Here is a 20,164-nt window from a genome sequence, read left to right on the forward strand (position 1 = left end):
CCTATTTTTGACATCTGAAATTTCCCCCATTTTGCTCTTGAGCTTGGCAATCTATTAATTATGTTTAAAAACATTTTTTCCCCTGTCATTTCTATGTTTTGTGTGGAAAGGCAGTACTCATTACCCCTTAGCTCAATCTGCCATATTGATTGTAAGTTTCTCCTTACTCTTTAAACCCATTGTAATTTGGCTTCTTCCCCAGTACTCTATTGAAAATGTATCTACCAAGGTCTCAAATCACCAATGAATCACTAGATTCAGTGGACATTTTCCAGTGTTCACAGCATAATGCTATTATGATGGTGTCTTCATTTCTCCTGCTTCAAGACTTTCTCCCTCTGGGCTTCTATAAAACTGCTTCTCGCAGTTGTCCCTGCTTCCAAACTGTTCCTTCTCAGCCTCCTCTGAAGGCTATAAATTGGTGATTTCCAATCTCTGGCTCTACCCAGATGTGTCTGTTGGGTTTTAACCTGTGTGTATCTCCCTGGCTACTCAATATTTCTTTGCAATGTCCCACAACATTTCGACTTTTTCAAAATGGAATAAAAATATCCCTAAATCTATTTTAAGATATGAAGAAGAGTAGATAGAGTGTTATTTCTCTTGATCGTGGTCTTCAAAGGAGAAAGGTTACCTGAATGTAGAAGAGTAGTGGTTTGGATATGGTAGTGAAGAATTAGATGAATTCTCACCACAGCCTCTGGCTTTTAGGTACAGAGGCCATAGCAGATGAATATCCTCCAAAGGAGGGGGATCTGTGGAATTTTGAGACTTTGAAGAAAGCCAAGTCTCAGTTAAGAGGAGCTGGAAAAATCTTCAGGGTTGAGATGAAGCTGAGTTGTAATTTATTGACAAAGCGAGATTTAGAATGTACATCTGAGAGAGTAAAGTAGGTAAAAGGAGAGAAATTATAAAGAAGCAAAAACTCACAGAGCATTTATTGAGCTTCTCGAGGGCAAGTACCAATCATCAGCATCTTTCCATCCTTAGAATCTATCCCAGTGTCTGGTATATGCTAGTCTCTGAGCAAATGTTTGTTATGATAAAACGAGACTGTTGTAAATGGCTTTTAATTATTTTCCACGAGAGGGAGTAACAGATCCTGTTCTCTGATGGTAAGAGGAAATGAGAAAGAAGGATATTAACTTTGGGCATTTAGAAGGACATAACCCAATTCTACAACATTTATAAATGCCTGTTGAGTTAACCACAGTTGAATGCAACACCCACATCTGTGCATGCTTCCCACCCCCCAGTCGCATAGATTCTAATTGCGGCAGATTTTTCTCCCTTCTCCCAACAGATCTGGGGTGGAGGGGGTGAGGGAGGAGTTGGGGTGGGGTGGGGAGGTATCTATAATAAAGAACAGGTCCTTCCAGTGGATATGGCTCTCACAACTCTCTTCCTCTAAGTTTATTAGAAAATAATTTTTACAAACAGAAATTAAATATAACAAATAATACACTAGTCACTGGGTTATAGGAGCTGAAATGTCTTTTGCTGCAAATTCCCCGTTTTAGATATTTCACTCTTGATGGCAGAGCAGGTAAGTTACCTCCACATTCAAATTCTCCTACTGGTGCTAATGGTTTGGTAATGATGAGGCGTCCCTGTTCGGCCATTCTGTCTCCCAGGCTTTCTAGGACTCATAGGTGACTCTCCCATGTTTGAGGGGTTCTTGGCTTTCTGAAATGTGTCACCTATACCTGATGGTCTTAATAAAAGGGAAAAAGGATTTTCTGTCTTTGCATGATGCCCCCCCCCCCCCACCGTGTGGCATTGTCTTCCTTTGCATTTGATAGATTTTTTGTTGTTGTTGTTGTTGGGCATAAAGATTTTTTTTCTGTTTTCTCCTGGACTCTTCCCAGCCAGTCTCTCTGTCGTGGTATACTTCCATCACTATCAGTCCCTCTGTGAACTCACTAATTACACCCAGCTCAATTACATTCGTTAGAACAAAGATTGGCAAAGTTCATCTTTGTTTCACGGAGCTCTCCATCCATTGTGTGAATACAGATATGAACTCATAATTGAGGGATCAACAAAAACACTAGAAAGTACAGGAGGAGGACTGCTGAGAAGGGTAGAGGAGAGACATTGGAGTAAAAGTTTACAAGTTTTAGAGTTTTTATCTTAGACTTTTTATTTTAGACTCTGTATCCTTCTTGGTACAAGTCCTAGACAGTGGTAGCCTGCTTTCTGCAGGGAGGGACAGAGGCAGCTTAATTGGAATTCTGGCCACAGTTCTTTAAAATTGTCCCTTTAAATGAGAAGTGGCTTTTCCTGTTATATAAAAACACAGGAACGCTCAACTGCCTTGCCAGCGCACATTGGTATATTGTGAATCCTTTACAAATGTGTTACCAAATTTTGACAAATTTGTAAGACTAGAGCTTGCTCCAGCTACGATTCCTACATTTCAGTGACAGAGCTCAGAATTTTAAGCTGAGCAGATCCTGGAACTGAATGTAGAGTCGGGAACAGAAGGTGTCAAGAAAGAGGTAAGAAGCATAGTGTATTGTCAAACCAGCCCCCCAAAAGCCGGTATATTTACTGAACACGTGCAACCTTGGCCTGTAAATTATTCAAGGAGAATGTGGACAGAGTAGAACACGAGTCTCTTCCCACAGTCAGATAGTGCTGAGGGTTGGGCATGAGAATGCTTTGCTTCCTCTTTGAGACACGCTTTCATGGACTCACTGTGAAACACAGTCACACTGAGTAGTGATGGTGGTTAAAGATTGCTGACTTTTTAGAGTTCTTTTAGGTCCTTTAATCTCTTCCAGTGTGCTACTAAAATCTGTAGTTTTCAAAATGGTGCCCCCCTTCCACACACATACAATATTGTGCACAGTGAGAATCACTGTGGTAGTGCATTTAAAATTAAAATAGAAGAGATCTCCTGGTTCTTTTTTCTTATCAGGTAAAAGGCTTTAACATCGCTCACCTCAAATGAATATCATCTGTTTCCTTTTTATCTGAGCCACAGAACATGAAAGCTCATTAAAATCCGAGAAGTTTTATTAACTCTCTATGACAGTTTTCCCCCATTCTCTTCTTTATCTTCCTTGCACAAGCAGGATTATGAGGTTGCTTGATGGGTTTTTAATATTGTCATGAAAAATCTCCCTGTGGGCATGTTTGTGCAGTAGATAACATAACCTTAAGAGTCTTATTCAAATGAACTTATTCAAATGAAGTGGGCAGACGCCACCGAGCTAGCTCAGCACCACATACATTTCAGATAAGTTCTTGTCAACCACCATTTGTTATCTCATTTGTAATAGAACAAAGAACCACTAGACGGAGCTAGGGCTTAAGAAATCACAGCTCGACACTGGGCCTCTGAGTGATGGGTTATCTTATGGAAAAAGTATATCATTACTTTGATTTCAAAGCCTATGCAAGGGTTACCTAACTCGGCTAGCAGCCGTCATCTATTTGCTTTGTGCCCACACAAGATGATGTCCCTAACGGCCCAATTTATTTAGTCACTCATTGATGACATCTCACCTCGGTATAGCACTTTACAGTTTAGAGTGCTGCCCTTGGCATAATTATGTTTGATCTTCACAGTAACTCTGAGGCATTGCTGGGCAAGGATCGGTTCCTGTATTTTGAGACTAATAAATGGAGACAGGGTGTCTGCAATACAATAGGCCGCACCAGGGTGGTGAACCTGGACAGGTGAGGTGGTGGGTCTGTTCTTCCCTCATAAATATTTTGGTGCCGGCCATTAATCTAGCCTGGAACTAACTAGAAAACTATCACCTCCTTTTGTGGTCTCTGGCCACACCCACTGGGGGAACGTCTCTTAAAAAGACAGGTAAAGAGTCCTGTGCAGGTGGAAATTGCCCAAGTGAGCACGGGGAAAATGAGCAAAAGTGAGCTCCTGCCCAGAAAACCCTTGGTGTATATGATTCTTCGTATCAGAGGCAAAGGTGTGGAAGACCAGCACCTCATCCTGTGTGTAGACAATCCTTCAAGCCAAGGTTGTGCTTATTACTGAACGTTAAGTGTTGGGGACGCAGCCCACCCCATTCCTTCACCCCCACCATTTGGCCTCAGAGGCAAGCCCACCCTTTTGATGCCCGTCAGTTTGCTCCTGTTCCCTAAGCTCACACATTGATCCTAACAGGTTGTGCTTCAGCTAAAAAAGAAGTCGTGCATATATACAGATATTTTCTTGGCCTTGGGTTCAACCAGACGCTGGATCAGAGTGGAAATCAGGTCAGTCACTCAGCAAACCTGTGAAACGTCCGGAGCCTGCATCTGTCCGTGCCTCGGGTTATCTTTAACGACTCAAGACAGCGCTTCTGGAGCTCCGTCGGTTGGTCACTCTGCGAGTCTGACCCCTTAGGATTCAACTTCTTTAACTACTTGGGAAAACACGGGCAACTCTCACGGACACTCACGGACGAGGCTAACACCCCCCAAGGGGAGGCGGGAAGGTGTTCCAGGGGTCCCCGAGCTCCCAGAGGCTCCGGCCCGCAACGGAGCGCAGGAGGAGGCTTCCAGGGTCATGTGCCCCCAGGACTCGCGGTGACCTCGTGGCAGGTGGACGCACCGCGGACGGGGCTCCGCGCGCCAGCGCAGGGCGCACCCCGAGCCCGCTGCAGGGCTGTGCCAGGGGGTGGCGCTGCCGCCCCAGCCTCGGCCGCCCGCCCGCCCGCCGCTTCCCGGCCGCTGCGGGAGCCCCCCGCTCGCTCTCCCGCAGGCCGGCGGGGGGAGGCGGGGGGCGGGGGACGGGGGGCGGGGGGGCAGCGCCCGGTAGGGGGCGCCCCGGGCCAGGCGCCGCGGCTCCCTCCGCCCACCCGGAAGGGCTGCGGCGAGGCGAGCCCCGCGCGAGCGCTCCGCGAGGCGGGCGGCGGGGAGGGAGGCGCGAAGAGGGCGCGAGGGCGGCAGCCGGAGGGAGCGCCGCCCCTGGCCGCCGGGTCCCCGCGGGGCGCATGGGGCGCCTGGAGCCGCGATCGCGCCAGGGCCCGGCGCCCAGCTCGCCGCTGCCGTGAGAAGCCGCCCGGGACGCCCCCTGGACCGCGAGCTGCCGGGAGGATGACCATGGCCGGGGGCAGGAGAGGACTGGTGGCCCCGCAGAACACGTTCCTGGAGAACATCGTCCGGCGCTCCAGTGGTAAGCGGCGCCTGCGGCTTTCGGGGACCCGGGCTCTCCCTCCCGCCGCTCGGCGCCCGCGGATGCAGCGGAGCCCGCAGCTCCACCGGGAGCCGCGGCGCGGGGCCGCCTGCCCGAGGCTGGCGAGGTGCGCAGGGCGGGGCGAGGTCGCGTACCCCAGCGCCCCGGGGACGGCCCCTCTCGCGCCCTCTCCGCCCCCCTCCAGACGGCGTGACAGCGGATGGGCAAAGTACTGGGAAAAGTGATGGGGCGCCGGCCGCGGCGGGAGCGGCACCGCGCTCCCCGCCGCACCGCCCGCCCCCCGCCGAGGCTCGCGGGGCTCCCCGGCTGCACCCCGGCGCCGCCTCTCCCCGCGGGGAGCCCGCAGTCCGGGAGGCCGGCGGGTCCGGGCCCCCCCACCCCGAGGGCTGGGGGCGGGGGGTGGGGCGGGGGGCGGCAGCTGAGAAGTCCGAGGCGTGGGACGCGGGGGTACAGGGACGCGCTGCACCTCGCCCGGGTCCACCTCTCCCCCGCCCCCACCCATCCCACCCTTTGGAGGTTAAGGCTCGTGAGGGGCAGAGTTTCCTGGACTTGGATGGCAAGTGGAGCGCACAGGGGCAGAGCTGGCCAGGCGGGCGCAGGGCAAACCTGTCGCAGGTCCTCTCTCCCAAACCTCAGCAGTTTCATGCCCGCACACCTTGCTCACCTCTAAATTCCCCACCTCGCCAAGCCTGTCAATCTGTCCATCACCCCGTCACCCGGGGCTCCCCGCTCCTCTCTTTCTTTCTCTGTGGCATTAAGGTGGACAGTGCACGGCAGGGAGCGCTGGACGGGATGCTCCCCAGGGAGCAGGGATGCGAAGGGAGAGGAACGCTGGCGATCCCTTCTGGACCCACCCGCAGCAAAGCATCCTGGCTCCAGCTCGCAGGGCAGAGAGGAGGTGGGCGTCTGGCCCCGGTCATCACAGGGCCCAAATGAAAGGGGGCCAAGCCTGGAGATGCTCTTTACAGGTTCCGGGACTCCTCTCCTCCCAGGGACCGAAGACACGAAGAGCTAACTTAGGAAATAGGTTTTAGAAAGGCGCAAATGTCACAGTTTCGGAGCCTTAAGGAGGAGCCCGTGTTTAAAATCATGGGCTTCTGTTTGGATTTAGTTAGGGATTCAGGGGGAAGAGCGTGAACAGTGACTTGTGCTCCCAAGAAATACTCTTTAATTGAAAAGTGATTGAAGTTGCTCTTAACAACAAAAAGCTTATCAACCAGGATAGCCTATTCTTGGGTCTTATTTAAATATCTTAGAAATGATCATTTACTGTGTGTCTCTTAAGAGTACCGAAGAGTTTCTGTTTAGTCACCTTTTCCTTCAAGATCTCTCTCACTCAAACTCACGAAGGGGGCTTTTAGAACAAGGTGACCCCCATTACCTGGAGATTCGAGGGGATGAGAATTACTTGGTGAGTAGTCCCCATGAACTCTTCTGTCGTGAAGAAGCTGGAGGCGTTCATGGGTTTTTAAATAAAATCACTAGTTAAGAGTTCACCTGCTGTGATTGCTGTGGTTATTGACCTGTTAGGGGGTGTGGAGACAGTCTTGCAGATTTGGGGGATCTCAGTGACATCAATTTTCTCATGAATCTCCAGGACAATTCCTTTTTTTCTTATTATTTATTTATTTAGTTAGTTATTTAGTTTTTTTTTGGTGAAGAGGCAGTGTCCTTTAAGTTATAAGGGAAACCTCGTGTCTCATGTGTATCATACTATGTTTTTGAATGGAGAAGGAGATAGCAGATCTTACATGTAACAGTCCTAAGGTTCCCTGGGCTTGTAGGAGGACCTTAAGAAGGGTGGGGCTAGGGGTCCCTGGGTGACTCAGTGGGTCGAGTGTCTGACTGTTGATTTTGGCTCAGGCCAAAATCAGGGTCCTGGGATGGAGCCCTGTGTCAGGCTCCCTGCTTGTGGGGGCGGGGGTGGGAGTCTGCCTGAGAATTCTCTCTCTCCCTCTGCCCCTCCTCAGCTTGTAGTTTCTCTCTCTTTCTTTCTCCAATAAATAAATAAATAAATCTTAAAAAGAAATAAGAGTGGTGAAACTAATGCCCCACAACCACAAAATCAATCTGGAGCTGGGAATGCAGAATAAATACTCTAGTTGATTTTCTTAGAGCCACTTCTCCTTTATAAGCATATATAGAATGTCAATAGACTAAGTAGCTGGGAATATTTTTAGCATTGGCATTTTAATTTCAGCACCAATCCCAACAGCTTGACTTCAGTTAACCAACCAACCAAATGACATCAACCACACAAACAAAACATCCTTAGGAGAGTTGGATGAAGTCTTCTTAACATGATCTATTGTTTCAGAAGAAAGTATTCTGGTCTTGAAATGTGGGATTTAAGCTTCTCGTGATCCCTTTCATCACATTTCCTAGAGACAAACAGAAGAAAAATATGTGGACTCTTGGAAATACCACAATATCTACATGCATTGTTTTATTTTACAGTGATGGAAAAAGTCTATTTAAAAATATTGATTGTCTCCTCCTGAAATCCACCAGCCTTTTTTGGACGTGACAGTGTTTAAATAGCAGCTTACCTTTAATAGCAGTACTTTTTGGATCATCTTTTTAAAGCATTTTCTCCCAGTGGTCTTATGCAGTATTCTTGTTCCTGTTTTACAGATCAGAAAACTGAGCCCTTGGAATATTAAGTGACTTATTCAAAGTGACAGGCACACATTGCCTGACACAGGAAGTCTTTGGAGGGTATCATTCATTTCCTCCTGTAGCATCATTGTTTCTCCAGCCATATAACTTAGCCTGTCTTTAAAACATGCACACACACACACACACACACACACACAAAAACTACTCTCATTATATGCTTATGGATAATAGAAGTGGCTTTGTCTTGGGGCATTAGAATATCTGATGTCTGGAGTATCATGACCTGTAGGATTAGATGCTGCATTGTCTGCCTCTCCTTCCCCATCCTTGTGTAGATGAAGAAGGTGAAGGAAGCACATTCCCTCAAATATTTAAGGGCAGAGCTGATGAGACCCGAAGTCCCTTGACCCCAGTGTCATGTTCCTTATGGTACACTATGCAGCAGCCTTCCTTGTATTACCAGTATGTTCTCTAGAGAAGCTTAATTTCCCAGGGGAGATTAAATAAAATGTTATAACAACAAGAACAACATCCATTTTGGCTAACAGCCATACTACCACATCCAAACAGAATAACGGCAAAGGAGAAGCTAATTCTGTTTTAAGCAAGGGCAGTATTTTCATCTTTGTCAGTGGTTTAGCTGAAGTCACCCGTGGGGTAACAGCCACTTACTTATTCATGCACCTGCTTATAGTTATAAAGTTTTAAATAACTTTTCAGAGAATATCACATTTGATCCTCATATGCCAGCAGAGGAGGTGCAGTGTCTCCATTTTAGAGTTTCAGGAGCTGAGAATCTTGGGGCGCCTGGGTGGCTCAGTTGGCGAAGCGTCTGCCTTTGGCTCAGGTCATGATCCCGGGGTCCTGGGATCGAGCCCTGCCTTGGGCTGCCTGCTCAGCAGGGTGTCTGCTTCTCCCCCTGCCTCTGCTGCTCCCCCTGGCTCCTCCTGCATGTCTTCTCTCCATCTCCCTTTCTCTCTCTCAAATAAATAAATCAAAATCCTTAGGTTAAGTAATGTACTTACAGGTAGTAAAAGGCAGTTGGAGGCACGTCAGGTACTAGTCAGCAGCTGTGACAGGTTTGTTCATTCAAAAAGGATTTATCGAGCACAGTTATTGAATGCTGAGGATATAGTGGGAATCAAGGAACCCTCCTTGCCCTCAGAAATTTGCATTCTAGTGAATCTTGGTCCAAGCATCTTGACCCTTCCCACGATGCTTTCTGGCTGTAGCTCTTATACAGGCTTGACATTGTGTTTAAAAAGAATTTTTTTAAAAGGTATTTCTTGGTTTTGATGGGACTAAAATCTAGTTTAACTTTCTCTGATACATTCTGAATACCATTTGAAGGAGAGATTTTTTTTTTAAGATTTTATTTACTTATTCATGAGAGTGAGAGAGAGAGAGAGAGGCAGAGACACAGGCAGAGGGAGAAGCAGGCTCCAAGCAGGGAGCCCGATGTGGGACTCGATCCCAGGTCTCCAGGATCACGCCCTAGGCCGAAGGCAGGCACTAAACCACTGAGCCACCGGGGCTGCCCTGAAGGAGGGATTTAATAATTATCTGGGTTTTTTTTGGAGAGTTGCAAGTAATTAGCAGGAATAATTAAGTATTCTCCAGATTTTGCTTATGGTCATGTCAGTGATCATGTCAAATCCTTCTACTGACTTTGTTACCACATAGGCAAAGCCAGCCTGTTTCTCTTTATATTCATGATTGGAAAGTGTTATTCCAGAATATTTTTTGATGGTTGCTTAAATCTGCAGGCACTTACTGTCATGGGAAGGCTGGCAGACCTTAGTGCCAGGAAACTACAAAAATATTACCCTAAATGGTCCCATTCTAGGCAGAACATATGTTTTAGTGTTCGGAAACCTATATCAAACAATTGTAGGTGCCAGTAAGAATCCATGCACATTAGCAGGAGCGAAACGTAGCACATTTTGGTACAGATTTATGTACATGTATAATTTACAGATTGCTAAATCAGCTGTGTTTTTGTATAGTGTTAAGTTGGTTCAGGTTGTTGATATAATTAGTACACAAACAGGATGAAAGCCGCGGGTAATGTTGTGTCTCCTCATAGATGTGTTGAGCCACGGTAATATTTATAAAACAGAAAACTGGTTAAAATCCATTGTTGCTCCGAAAGGGGAATAGATGGTAATCTGGATTATTACCAGCTCCACGGAGCTTGTTTTTTCCCTTGTAATATGTTCCGAGATAACCTTCAGCCAAGGCTCAGCTGTCTTGCTCTGAAAGTGTCAAAAAGTAAAATCTAGTGACTGATAGAGCTCGGAGATAGGGAAGATGCAGGCCTCTGATTTAACGGGAGACAATAATATTTCCAAACTCCATGGGCCTTTTTTTTTTTTTTTTAAATCCCTCTATTTTAATCATCGATCGTGAAAGAAGAAATGCATTTGAGGAGCACTGTGGGCGAGTTGAATCTTTGCCTTCATTCTTTCTCACACCAGCTCTTCATTTATGATTGGGCTTTGTTTGGCCCTGGCTTCTCCAGCATTACCTCGAAGTGCCCCACTTCTTCTCCTTCCCTTTATTTTTGGTTAGTTAATGGCTTGTAGGCAAACACTTAAAAAAAAAAAATATTTGTTACTTGTTCAAAGGCATCACTTTCCTAATGTGAGTGTCTGCTTGATACATTTTGGGTATTTGGACCATGGTTTGTTTTTGTTTGTTTCTTTAGGTGGCCACACCTGTAACTGGTGAGAAAGAGAAATAGAATCACAGAACTTTAGGTCCAAAGGGACATTTTCTACTATTCGCTTTCCAGTGTTCAAATGTCTCCAGAATTTCCCTCTCAGTTGTTATCCAGCCCATGCTTGAATAGTGATGGGGTGCTCCCTTTTTTACAAGGAATGTTCTGTTTTCAAGTAACTAGTAATTGTGAACTAGTTTCTCTTGTGTTGCCTTGTCTTGTTTTGCCTTCTCTTCTCTTCCCTCTCCTCCCCACCCCTCTTCTCCCCTTCTTTTTTCTTCTCTCCTCCTTCTCCTACTCTTTTCTTGTTGTTATTCTTTGGTCTCACCCAAATCTGTCCTCTTACAGCTACCAGCCACTCATTTGAGGCCTGGCCCATGGAACAAAACTGACCTAGTTCACTCCTTTTTCTATCAGAAAACCATTTTTTTTTTTTTTTTTTTGTGGTAGTTATTTGATAATAGTCCCGCCTTGATTCTTCTTCCTTTTTTTTTTTTAATCTTTTTGATTGTATAATACCACAATAGAAAAGCATATAAAATAATTTTGTGTAGCTCAACACATTTGTATAAAGTGAATATGGTCCTGTCACCATCTATGCCAAGAAATAGAATCTTGCCAGCTCTCCAGAAGCGCCCCGGACCCTTCCTGATCCCAGCTCCCTTACTCTCAAAGGGAACCATCTTCTGATTTTATGGTGATCACTTTCTTGCTTCTTCCTCCTAATTTTGCCACCTTGTTTTGTATTTCTGAACACCTGCAGTTTAATTTTTTATCTGTTTTTGAGCTCCAGATGCATGGGGCCATACAGCATGTGTTCTTTTGTCAGTTGGAAATTCACCCATGTTGTCCCATTTGCTGTTGGGTCATTTTTACTGTGGTGTGATGCTTTATGGCATGACCATACCACACATTTTATGTATCTTTTCTGCTGTTGATGGACTTGTGTTGGTTCACAAACTGGTTTCTGCACACAGAAGGCAAGGATATACCAAAGAAAGAGCCAGGCCACTCCAGATGGGTAGGTGGCAGGTTTATTTGTAAACAAGGGAACTTACTTAGGAGGCTTGTCTTGGGCTGCCAAAAGACAAGTAGATCTCTGCACCTACTACTAGAATCTTACAAGTTGATACACAGGCCTTGACTGGGGCCAGCCATGTATTCAGTCCTCATGGTTTCCACCCCTGACTCTTTCACGGCTGCATGCTTGGAATGGCTCCCACTGTGGGAGCAGTGAGCAGAATGTACATTCCAAGGGCAGAGGAGGGGGTGAGGAGCCTCCGATTGCCTGGGCCCAGCTGGCAGGTCAACCAGTGGTCACATCGTCTTGGTGACCTCCTCCAGCAACATGTGAGCTGTTTCCAGTTTTTTTTGCTATTCGTGCTGGTCCAGACATTCTTGTACATGTCTTTTTGGACATGTGGGGACCTATTTCTCTTGCATGTTTACCTGGGATGTGTTAACTGGTTAACTACGGTAGATAATGCCAAGCAATTGTCCTAAGGGTTTGTGTCAATTTGCCATCCCACCAGGGGTAAAGGAGAGTTCTCATCACTCCACATCCTGGCCAAAACTTGGCATTTTTTCCTTTTTTTCTCTTTAATGGGGACATTGCCCAAACAGTCTAGTAACTAATAAAATAGGGTCATTTAGAGTTCTGTTAATAGTGAGCACATGAACAAAATGAAATGAAAACAAAACTTGCTCTTGTCCTTTGGGAGGCATCAGTGTCTAGTGTGTGTTGAAATGTTCTCACAGTCTGAACTGCCTCACACACGCTGATAAATGACATGAAAGACTTGCCCAGTTAGAATTGTGTGCAAAGGGTTCGTGCAGGGGTGTACACGTGCGTACACGCGTGTGAGTGTGTGTATTTAGGAGACCCATTTTCTTAAGCTGAGAAGCACTAAACCCCAGGGATAGAGATTATGTAAGAATCAGAGCTGGAAGTGAGAAGGAAATAGGAAGTGGATGATTTATGTTTATTTTAGTGAAAGACGGAAAATGGCTGATGGAAGGAAGGGCACAGATGAAGGAGGCCTGAGAAATCAAAAGACAAAGTAAAATGGAAAGTAAGGTCTAGCTTATGGGTTCAGCTTCACAAACACAATGGACCTCCTTTGTGCCTGATGCTGAGCCAGAGGCCAAGCAGAACACAATGAGGGAGAGTTCTGTGATATGGGGTCTGGTCGGGGGATTTATGATGAAGACCAGCAGGCACTGTAGACCTCGAGAGATTTAAGCGATGTTGTGTTGGTTGAACACACATGACACGTGTTTCCCTTATAAATGTCTTACCCCCAAATTATTCTTAGATTTTACAGCCATTTCTTTTCCTGTGAGATTGAACGTGGGATGACTAGATCCCTGAAGTCAATTTAAAGAAGATTGCAGAATGTGTGAATCTTTGTTTTGGTGGGTGGAAGTTTTCCTAAAAAAAAAAAAAAAGAAAAAAAAAATCTCACTCCTCGGGGATATCTCACCACTCTGACTTCTTTGGCATGCTGTCTTGGGTTGTTCACCCATTGTGAGCTTTCAGCTGTTGACTTTAAAAATAAAACAGTCATTTATTTTACCAGCAAAAGTGGGTTGATTCAGGAATAGCAGAGAATTATAATTTGGGACAAGCAGACTCTGGCAGAAAGGACGGGGTGTCCAACAAAGGAGGGGAACGTTTTATGGAGAAGAAGGAGGAAGTTGGGGGTGGGGGCTTGTTTTGAATATGTGTCCATTGGAGAAAGGCAGGAATTCAGGGTGATGATGGCTTCTCGTTGGCTGAGTTGCTGAGGTGGTCAATTCTTACAGGAGATGCGCAGTGTACATCTTTCCCTGTTTGGGCCTGTAGCTGCTGCTGATTCTTTCCTGTTGAGGATACTTCTGTTGGGGGCCTGTAGGTGATGGACAGTTCTTGACATCGCGTGGTGCTGCGTGAGAGCTCCCCTTTCTGGCCTCTCTACTCCCATTTTAGTCAGTCCCTTTACGTTTCCACGCAGCATGTTCTGGATGCTGGGATTTGTTTGGTGCTCTGTTGTTGTCCACGCGCATGCGGTCGTGGCAAACACACTGCGGTCTGAGCAGCTTTAGCATCTCACTTCTCATGGTCTCTGCTCCGACAGTCACGCGCTGCTGCTAATGAGCAACTACCAAAAACTCTTCCGATTGGGTGTCCGAGAGTTATGCCAATAATCAGAATGTTTGCTTCCTCATCCTAAGATTGCTCATGTTGTAAATTGAAATGACATTCTTTTGATTAGCTCTAGGTTGCATAAAACTGAGTTTGCAAATTAACTGAGTCAGTTCTTTCCTATCCTTTTTTTTTTTTTTTTGGTTTTATTTATTTATTTGAGAGCGAGCGAGCAAGAGAGAGCATGAGTGGGAGAGGGAGAGGGAGGAGCACAGAGACACAGGGCTCGATCCCAGGACCCTGAGATCATGACCTGAGCCAAAGGCAGATGCTTAACCAACTGAGCCAATTCTATAATTATTAATGTAATTATTAACCAAGAGTGCCCCCAAACCATCATTTCTCATATATTTTTACAAAATTTTTAATTTATTTATTCATGAGAGACACACAGAAAGAGGCAGAAACACAGGCAGAGGGATAAGCATGCTCCCTGCGGGGAGCCCAAGGCAGGACTCAATCCCAGGACCCCAGGATCATGCCCTGAGCCAAAGTCACACCCTCTATCTCTGAACTACCCCAGGTGTCCCTCTCATGTCTTTTTAAAGGTCTTGAGGTGACATCAGGTGCTTCTGTGAAGAAGAAAGTCCTCTCCTTCCTCTCTTGTTCCTCCTTCTCTGAAAGAAACACACACAGCGTGGGCCCCCCAGTCCTCACATTCCCACCCCGGGGCCTGCGTCTGAGAGATGCTACTGTACTGGCACATTTTACTGATGCTTTGCCCCTGCTTAAGTGTGGTTTTCATTTTAGAGTACACAACCGTGGCAAGGAAAATGAGTTCATTTGAGTGCTAAGTCTGTATTTACTTTATCTAAATGGATTTTTTTAAAGTTTTAATTTTGTTTCTTCTCAGCGTTATTGGTATCAAATTGATCAGGATTCTGTGCTGCTGTCATGAACGTTGTGCTTTGGGTGGGTCAGGGTGCTGCCTATCTTCTCTTTGCCTCCCTAGAGCCATTCTCTTTTCTTTCTTTCTTTCTTTCTTTCTTTCTTTCTTTCTTTCTTTCTTTCTTTCTTTCTTTCTTTCTTTCTTCTTTCTTTTTTTTTTTTTAAAGATTTTATTTATTTATTCATGAGAGAGAGAGAGAGAGGGAGAGAGAGATTGAGAGGGGCAGAGGGAGAAGCAGGCTCCATGCAGGGAGCCCCATTCTCTTTTGGGAGGCTGCCCTGTATGGGTGATGTCCACGGGCTCCCTTGCTTCCTGGCTTCTGGCTGGCTCCAGCCCTCGAGGGGCATGCCCACCATGAGATGGAGGGAGAATTTATTTACTCTGTGCTATTTCTTCTCCCAGTTTCCTTCCTCCCTCCCTCCCTCCACCGTAGCCTAGCTTGTCCCTTGATTGAAGACTATACATCTAGCTCACTCTCTTCGGGTCTGGGTAGGGCTGAGGGTCCCAAAGTTTCCAAGCATTACTAACCCTGGGGGTGCTGCCTGTCGCTGAAGTTTCTCTCGGGGGTGTCCCGGGGGCAGGCTGCAGCTGGCTGGTACTACCTCTCAAGATCTGATTATGTGCATCTCTTCCCTTGTACGTTCTGAGACTTCACCTTGGTGGCTTTACATCTGCCATGCAGGGTATGTGCACCCCCAGAAGTTGGCAAATGGTGTATATCACCTGCCATGAGTTACCAGCACGCTACTGCCGATACCTCCCCACCTGTGCCTTTGTAGATAGTTCTGTTATTCCCCACTCGTCTAACTCTGAGTGTGCCATTATTTCCCTGCCAGGACTAACTGATAGAACCAGTTACTTGTTCTCTGGATCAAGTACTTTCTCAACTTTTTGTCCAGACCAGCTGTAATCATGGGGGGCGGGAGGGGGGCCCAATGAGGGGCAGGGGTGTATGTTCCAGGTTGTTCTTTCAACTGAACGAAAAACACCTGTGTTCTGTGTGCCACAGGCAGCTGTCCTTGCTTTTCCACTCAGTGAGGTGGTCCCCTCCAGGCTGGGGGGCTATTTTCACATTCCTTCTCCATCTTCTTTCACTGTCATGATTTCAGAGGTCAGGAAAGACCATAAGTAAATTGTGAGTTTATCAGAGACAGTGGAAGCCAGGTACTTACTCCAAGTTATAAGCGCCGATTATAATTATTGGCGACAGTCATGACCTTGGACGAAGGGCCTTTCTCACATGTGTCCCTGGCAGCCTTGCCTCCCCTGACCTTCATTGGGACCCTTGTCCTGTGGGTGATTTTGTCATTCTCATTCTACAGATGCAGACACATGGGTGTCACAGTTGGGGGACTGCTGCTTTTGAGAGTGTGGTTTGTTTAACTCGAGAGGTAAATGGTTGGCTGCTAAGGTGTGTGGATGGAGGAGGGTGCATGTTGGAGACCGAGCGGACTTTTCTCTATAGCCTTTCAAGTAGTTTTCTGGTTGTTCTCACATGCCATTCTTGCCTCGGGTAGCAGCTAGCGGGTCAGTGGTTCCAAGGACCTACTGGGCCCTGTTAAACCCCCTTCTTGGCCAAATCGCTCTGGAAGTTTGAAGTTGTGGTTTCCTCTGCTGCACATTTACCCACCATCCACTTTTCATCTTTCAGAAACTGAGCTCATGCCTTCTCCTTGTTTTGGTGTATATCCCTTTTCCTTTTTCCGTCATCCTTCCAGAATGAGGAAATACTAGTATGTGATCAATCTGCCATCTTGAAATGATACTGATATCTTTTGAAGACAGAGGAGGCCCTCAATTCTAGCCTTCTCTCTCTGTCAGATAAAATTACACCTCATGCTTCCCCCCCAGCGAGCGTGTCCAGGGATTGTGCTCTGGCCCGACCTCCATGGAGTGTGCCATTTTTCTCTGTTGTTCTTGACAATGACAAAACTAAAACCATTTAGTAATGAGTTTGATGTCCTTTGTTTGAGGGAAAAACAATCCATGGACTGGGGGAATGTGGCGCCTCACAAGCAGCGGAGGCTCCTCTGGGGGATTGGGGCAAGAGCGGGTTCTATATGGTGTTAGAAGGGGCGATGTGGAAACATGGCATCGTGACTGGTTAGGAGGTCAGGATTTCCTTACCAGGCCAGCAGGTCTTGTTTTCTAGGTAAGGTCGGCTAGCTAAAGGTGACTTGGAGGGTTGGGATTGGTGTACGTGAGGTGTTCCTGACAGTGAGGCGTTTCCCCGAAGTGTGAGCTGATTTAGGTTTAGATTCGTGACACAGGCCGGGCCACTGAATTAGCTGTCACTCTCTGCCCTAACTTCCCAATCCCTGCCTTCCAGCTGTCTAGGTAGCTTTGAATTTCCTGCTTTGCTTCTCTTTCTCTCTCTCCCTCTGGCTCCTGGTCTCCATCTGTTTCCTCAGTCCCTCCTGCATGCTCTTCCCATGGGCTTATGTTCTCTGCTCACTCGCTCTCTAGGTCTTGCTATGGGTCTCTTGCTCTTGGGTGCCCATTCTCCAGCTGTGCCTCGTGCTCTTGTACTCCTTGTTGGCCATCCCTCCTACTCCCGTGCTCCTTGTCCTTCCATTCCCTCCGCCTCACATCTCTCCATCTGTCTTCCTGTCCATCTCTGCCTCCTGCTGCCAGCCATGGATTGTCTCTGTGGCTCTCTGCCTTTTGTCTGTACCCCTGTCTGTCTGTGTTGCTGTTTGCCACTTGTCTTCATCACTATCTGCCTGTCATCTCTATCTGTTTGTTGTCTCTCTTTGTAGTCTCTGCCTCCACCTTTCCTTCGTTTGTCCATCTCTTTTCGTCCAGTTCTCCCTTCACCTGCCTCAATAGATGCTCTTGCATGGATCCATCCGATGGCCTTATTTCTCTCCCAAGACCTCCTTTCTCCACTTACTCAGCAGCATGCACAAGCTCAGCTCTACAGACCTCTTGGTCCTAGCATCTTGGTTTTTGTTCTGAGAGAATCTAATTGGCCCAGCTCTAACTATGAGTTGTTGCCTGGTTGTTCCTGGCCTAGTCTGCTGTGACTGGGGCCTGGATAGGCCGTCGGGAGGGCAAGGAGTTATGTGATATGTAGACTACGGCAGGTACAGCTAGACAGGGAGGTAGGCAGAACTTTCAAGCAAACAGATGTATCCCCTGCACTCCTGCCATGCCTGGGACAGAGTAGTTACTCAAATATTTGTTATATTGAACTGAGCTGCTCTGAGATTCTTTCCATCCACCTTGGTGCTATACTCTAGCCTCACTGAGCCATTTACCAAGAAAGTTGTAAAGTAACATAGGAGAGGGACACCTGCGTGGCATCTGTGGTTGAGCATCTGTCTTCTTCTCAGGTCATGATCCTAGGGTCCTGGGATGGAGTCCTGCATCAGGCTCCCCACAGGGAGCCTGTTCTCCATCTGCCTATGTCTCTGCCTCTCTCTGTGTCTCTCATAAATAAATAAAATATTAAAAAAATAACACAGGAGACAAATGTAAAACTAATTAAAAAATCTTTTTCTAGTACTATTTAATAGTCTATACTGCTTAGTTTGAGTTACTTTTTTTTTTTTTACTTCCAGGAATGAAATTTTTGCATGTTATTATTCAATGATGGTCAGAGAGTTTTTTTTAATAAATTTATTTTTTATTGGTGTTCTATTTGCGAACATATAGCATAACACCCAGTGTTCATCCCATCAAGTGCCCACCTCAGTGCCCATCACCCAGTCACTCCCACCCCCCGCTGACCTCCCCTTCCACCACCCCTAGTTCATTTCCCAGAATTAGGAGTCTCTCATGTTCTGTCTCTCTTTCTGATATTTCCCACTCATTTTTTCTCCTTTCCCATTTATTCCCTTTTACTATTTTTTATATTCCCCAAATGAATGAGACCATATAATGTTTGTCCTTCTCCGACTGACTTATTTCACTCAGCATAGTACCCTCCAGTTCCATCCACGTCGAAGCAAATGGTGAGTATTTGTCATTTCTAATGGCTGAGTAATATTCCATTGTATATGGTCAGAGAGTTTTGTTCAAAATGCCTATAATATGTATATATGTGCATTAAGAAATGATTATGACTCTAAAAATGAGAATAAAACACTTGATTAATCTATCGCACCACTTGTTAGCAACTGATAACACCAAGTATTTCTTCACAGTAGTTCAACGTGTCACTGACCTCTTATTTATTAAGTAAACTATCACTGAATCATAGAAAGTCTACATTTCTAACAGTTTCATGTGTTTTTGTTCCCTTCCATAGTGCTTGTAAAACTGATTCATCTGTTTTGTTTTATTTTATATAAAATTAAAAAATAATTTATTTAAATTCAATTAATTAACATATAATGTATTATTGGTTTCAGAGGTAGAATTTAGTGATTCATCGGTCCTGTGTAACACTCAGTTCTCATTACATCACGTGCCCTCCTTAATGCCCATCACCCAGTTACCTGCCCTCCAGCGACCCTCAGTTTCCTATGATTAAGAGTCTCTTATGGGGGATGCCTGGGTGACTCAGCAGTTGAGTGTCTGCCTTTGGCTCAGGGACCCCGGGATAGAGTCCCACACTGGGCTCCCTGTGAGGAGCCTGCCTTTCCCTCTGCCTCTCTCTCTGCCTCTCTCTCTGTGTCTCTCATGAATAAACAAAATCTTTAAAAAAAAGAAAGTCTCTAATGGTTTGTCTCCCTCTGTTTCATCTTGTTTTATTTTTTCCTCTCTTCCCCTATGGTCTTCTGTTTTGTTTCTTAAATTCCCCATATAAGTGAGATCTAATGATAATTGTCTTTCTCTGATTGACTTCTTTCACTTAGCTTAATATCCTATAGTTCCATTCACTGTTTTTATTGTTTTAAAATCTTTTAATTTGATGTTGAATGAAGGTGGAGGTCACGCTAATGAAACTATGTATTTAAGGGTAACTACCCAGTAAACAAAGTGTTTGAGTTTGCTCTTGAAATTGAAGGCTCTCTTTCCATTGTAATTTACTGACTTAATCAAAACGTATTTATTTAGGATATTAAAATTAGAGGCAAAGCAAGTGATTATGGAATCTCTTGGGAGGATTATCAGATCTCTTGCCAGGATTGGGCCCTTGACAATTTAGAAGAGTCATTTTCATGGAATTTTATTGTTGAAAAACAATCAAGATACAACATGACTTCTGCCGATCTTAAGATTTTAGATGTTTTATTTAGGTGCATTGTACTGACTGGGCTCCTTGTTTCCCTCATCCCATCCTCTCCATTCTTCCAAATTTTGTCAAATCTCGATTTTTTTTTCTAAAGACTCATTTCTAGTATGGATTTTATGTAGGTTTGGGCAAGTTGAATTATTGTTTTCTTGTCTTTGTCTAGTGGTTATGTATGTACTTCTTGTTTTCGTCGTTTATCTCAATGATGTTTTTTCTATTGTTTCCCTATTGTTTTAAAATAAAGGAAAAGATAATTTTAGTCAAACTTGCTTTCTGTAGGTTTGATATCCTTAGTAATCTGTCAGAGTGAAAATATCCCAAAGGTGTGTTCCCTTCCAAGAAAATATTTCTAGTTCTTAGAAGCATGTTGTGAAATACATATTGTTGTCTTCTAACTAATTAGCGTGCACGGGGAATAA

General features: G+C 45.5%; 1 protein-coding gene across 2 annotated transcripts in view; it reads left to right on the plus strand.

Annotated features, from left to right (window-relative positions):
* Positions 1-4,911: 4,911 nt before the first annotated feature.
* KCNH1 (potassium voltage-gated channel subfamily H member 1) overlaps positions 4,912-20,164 on the plus strand; it is a 372,078-nt gene continuing 356,825 nt past the window's right edge. For both annotated transcript variants that reach the window (XM_072831167.1, XM_072831168.1), the window contains exon 1: positions 4,912-5,131. In XM_072831167.1, coding sequence (XP_072687268.1) covers positions 5,053-5,131 — 79 coding nt within the window. In that variant the 5' untranslated portion in view covers positions 4,912-5,052. The remainder of the gene's footprint in view (positions 5,132-20,164) is intronic.

Source organism: Canis lupus, chromosome 6 (genome assembly GCF_048164855.1).
Source record: "Canis lupus baileyi chromosome 6, mCanLup2.hap1, whole genome shotgun sequence".
In the NCBI taxonomy this organism is placed as follows: Eukaryota; Metazoa; Chordata; class Mammalia; order Carnivora; family Canidae; genus Canis; species Canis lupus.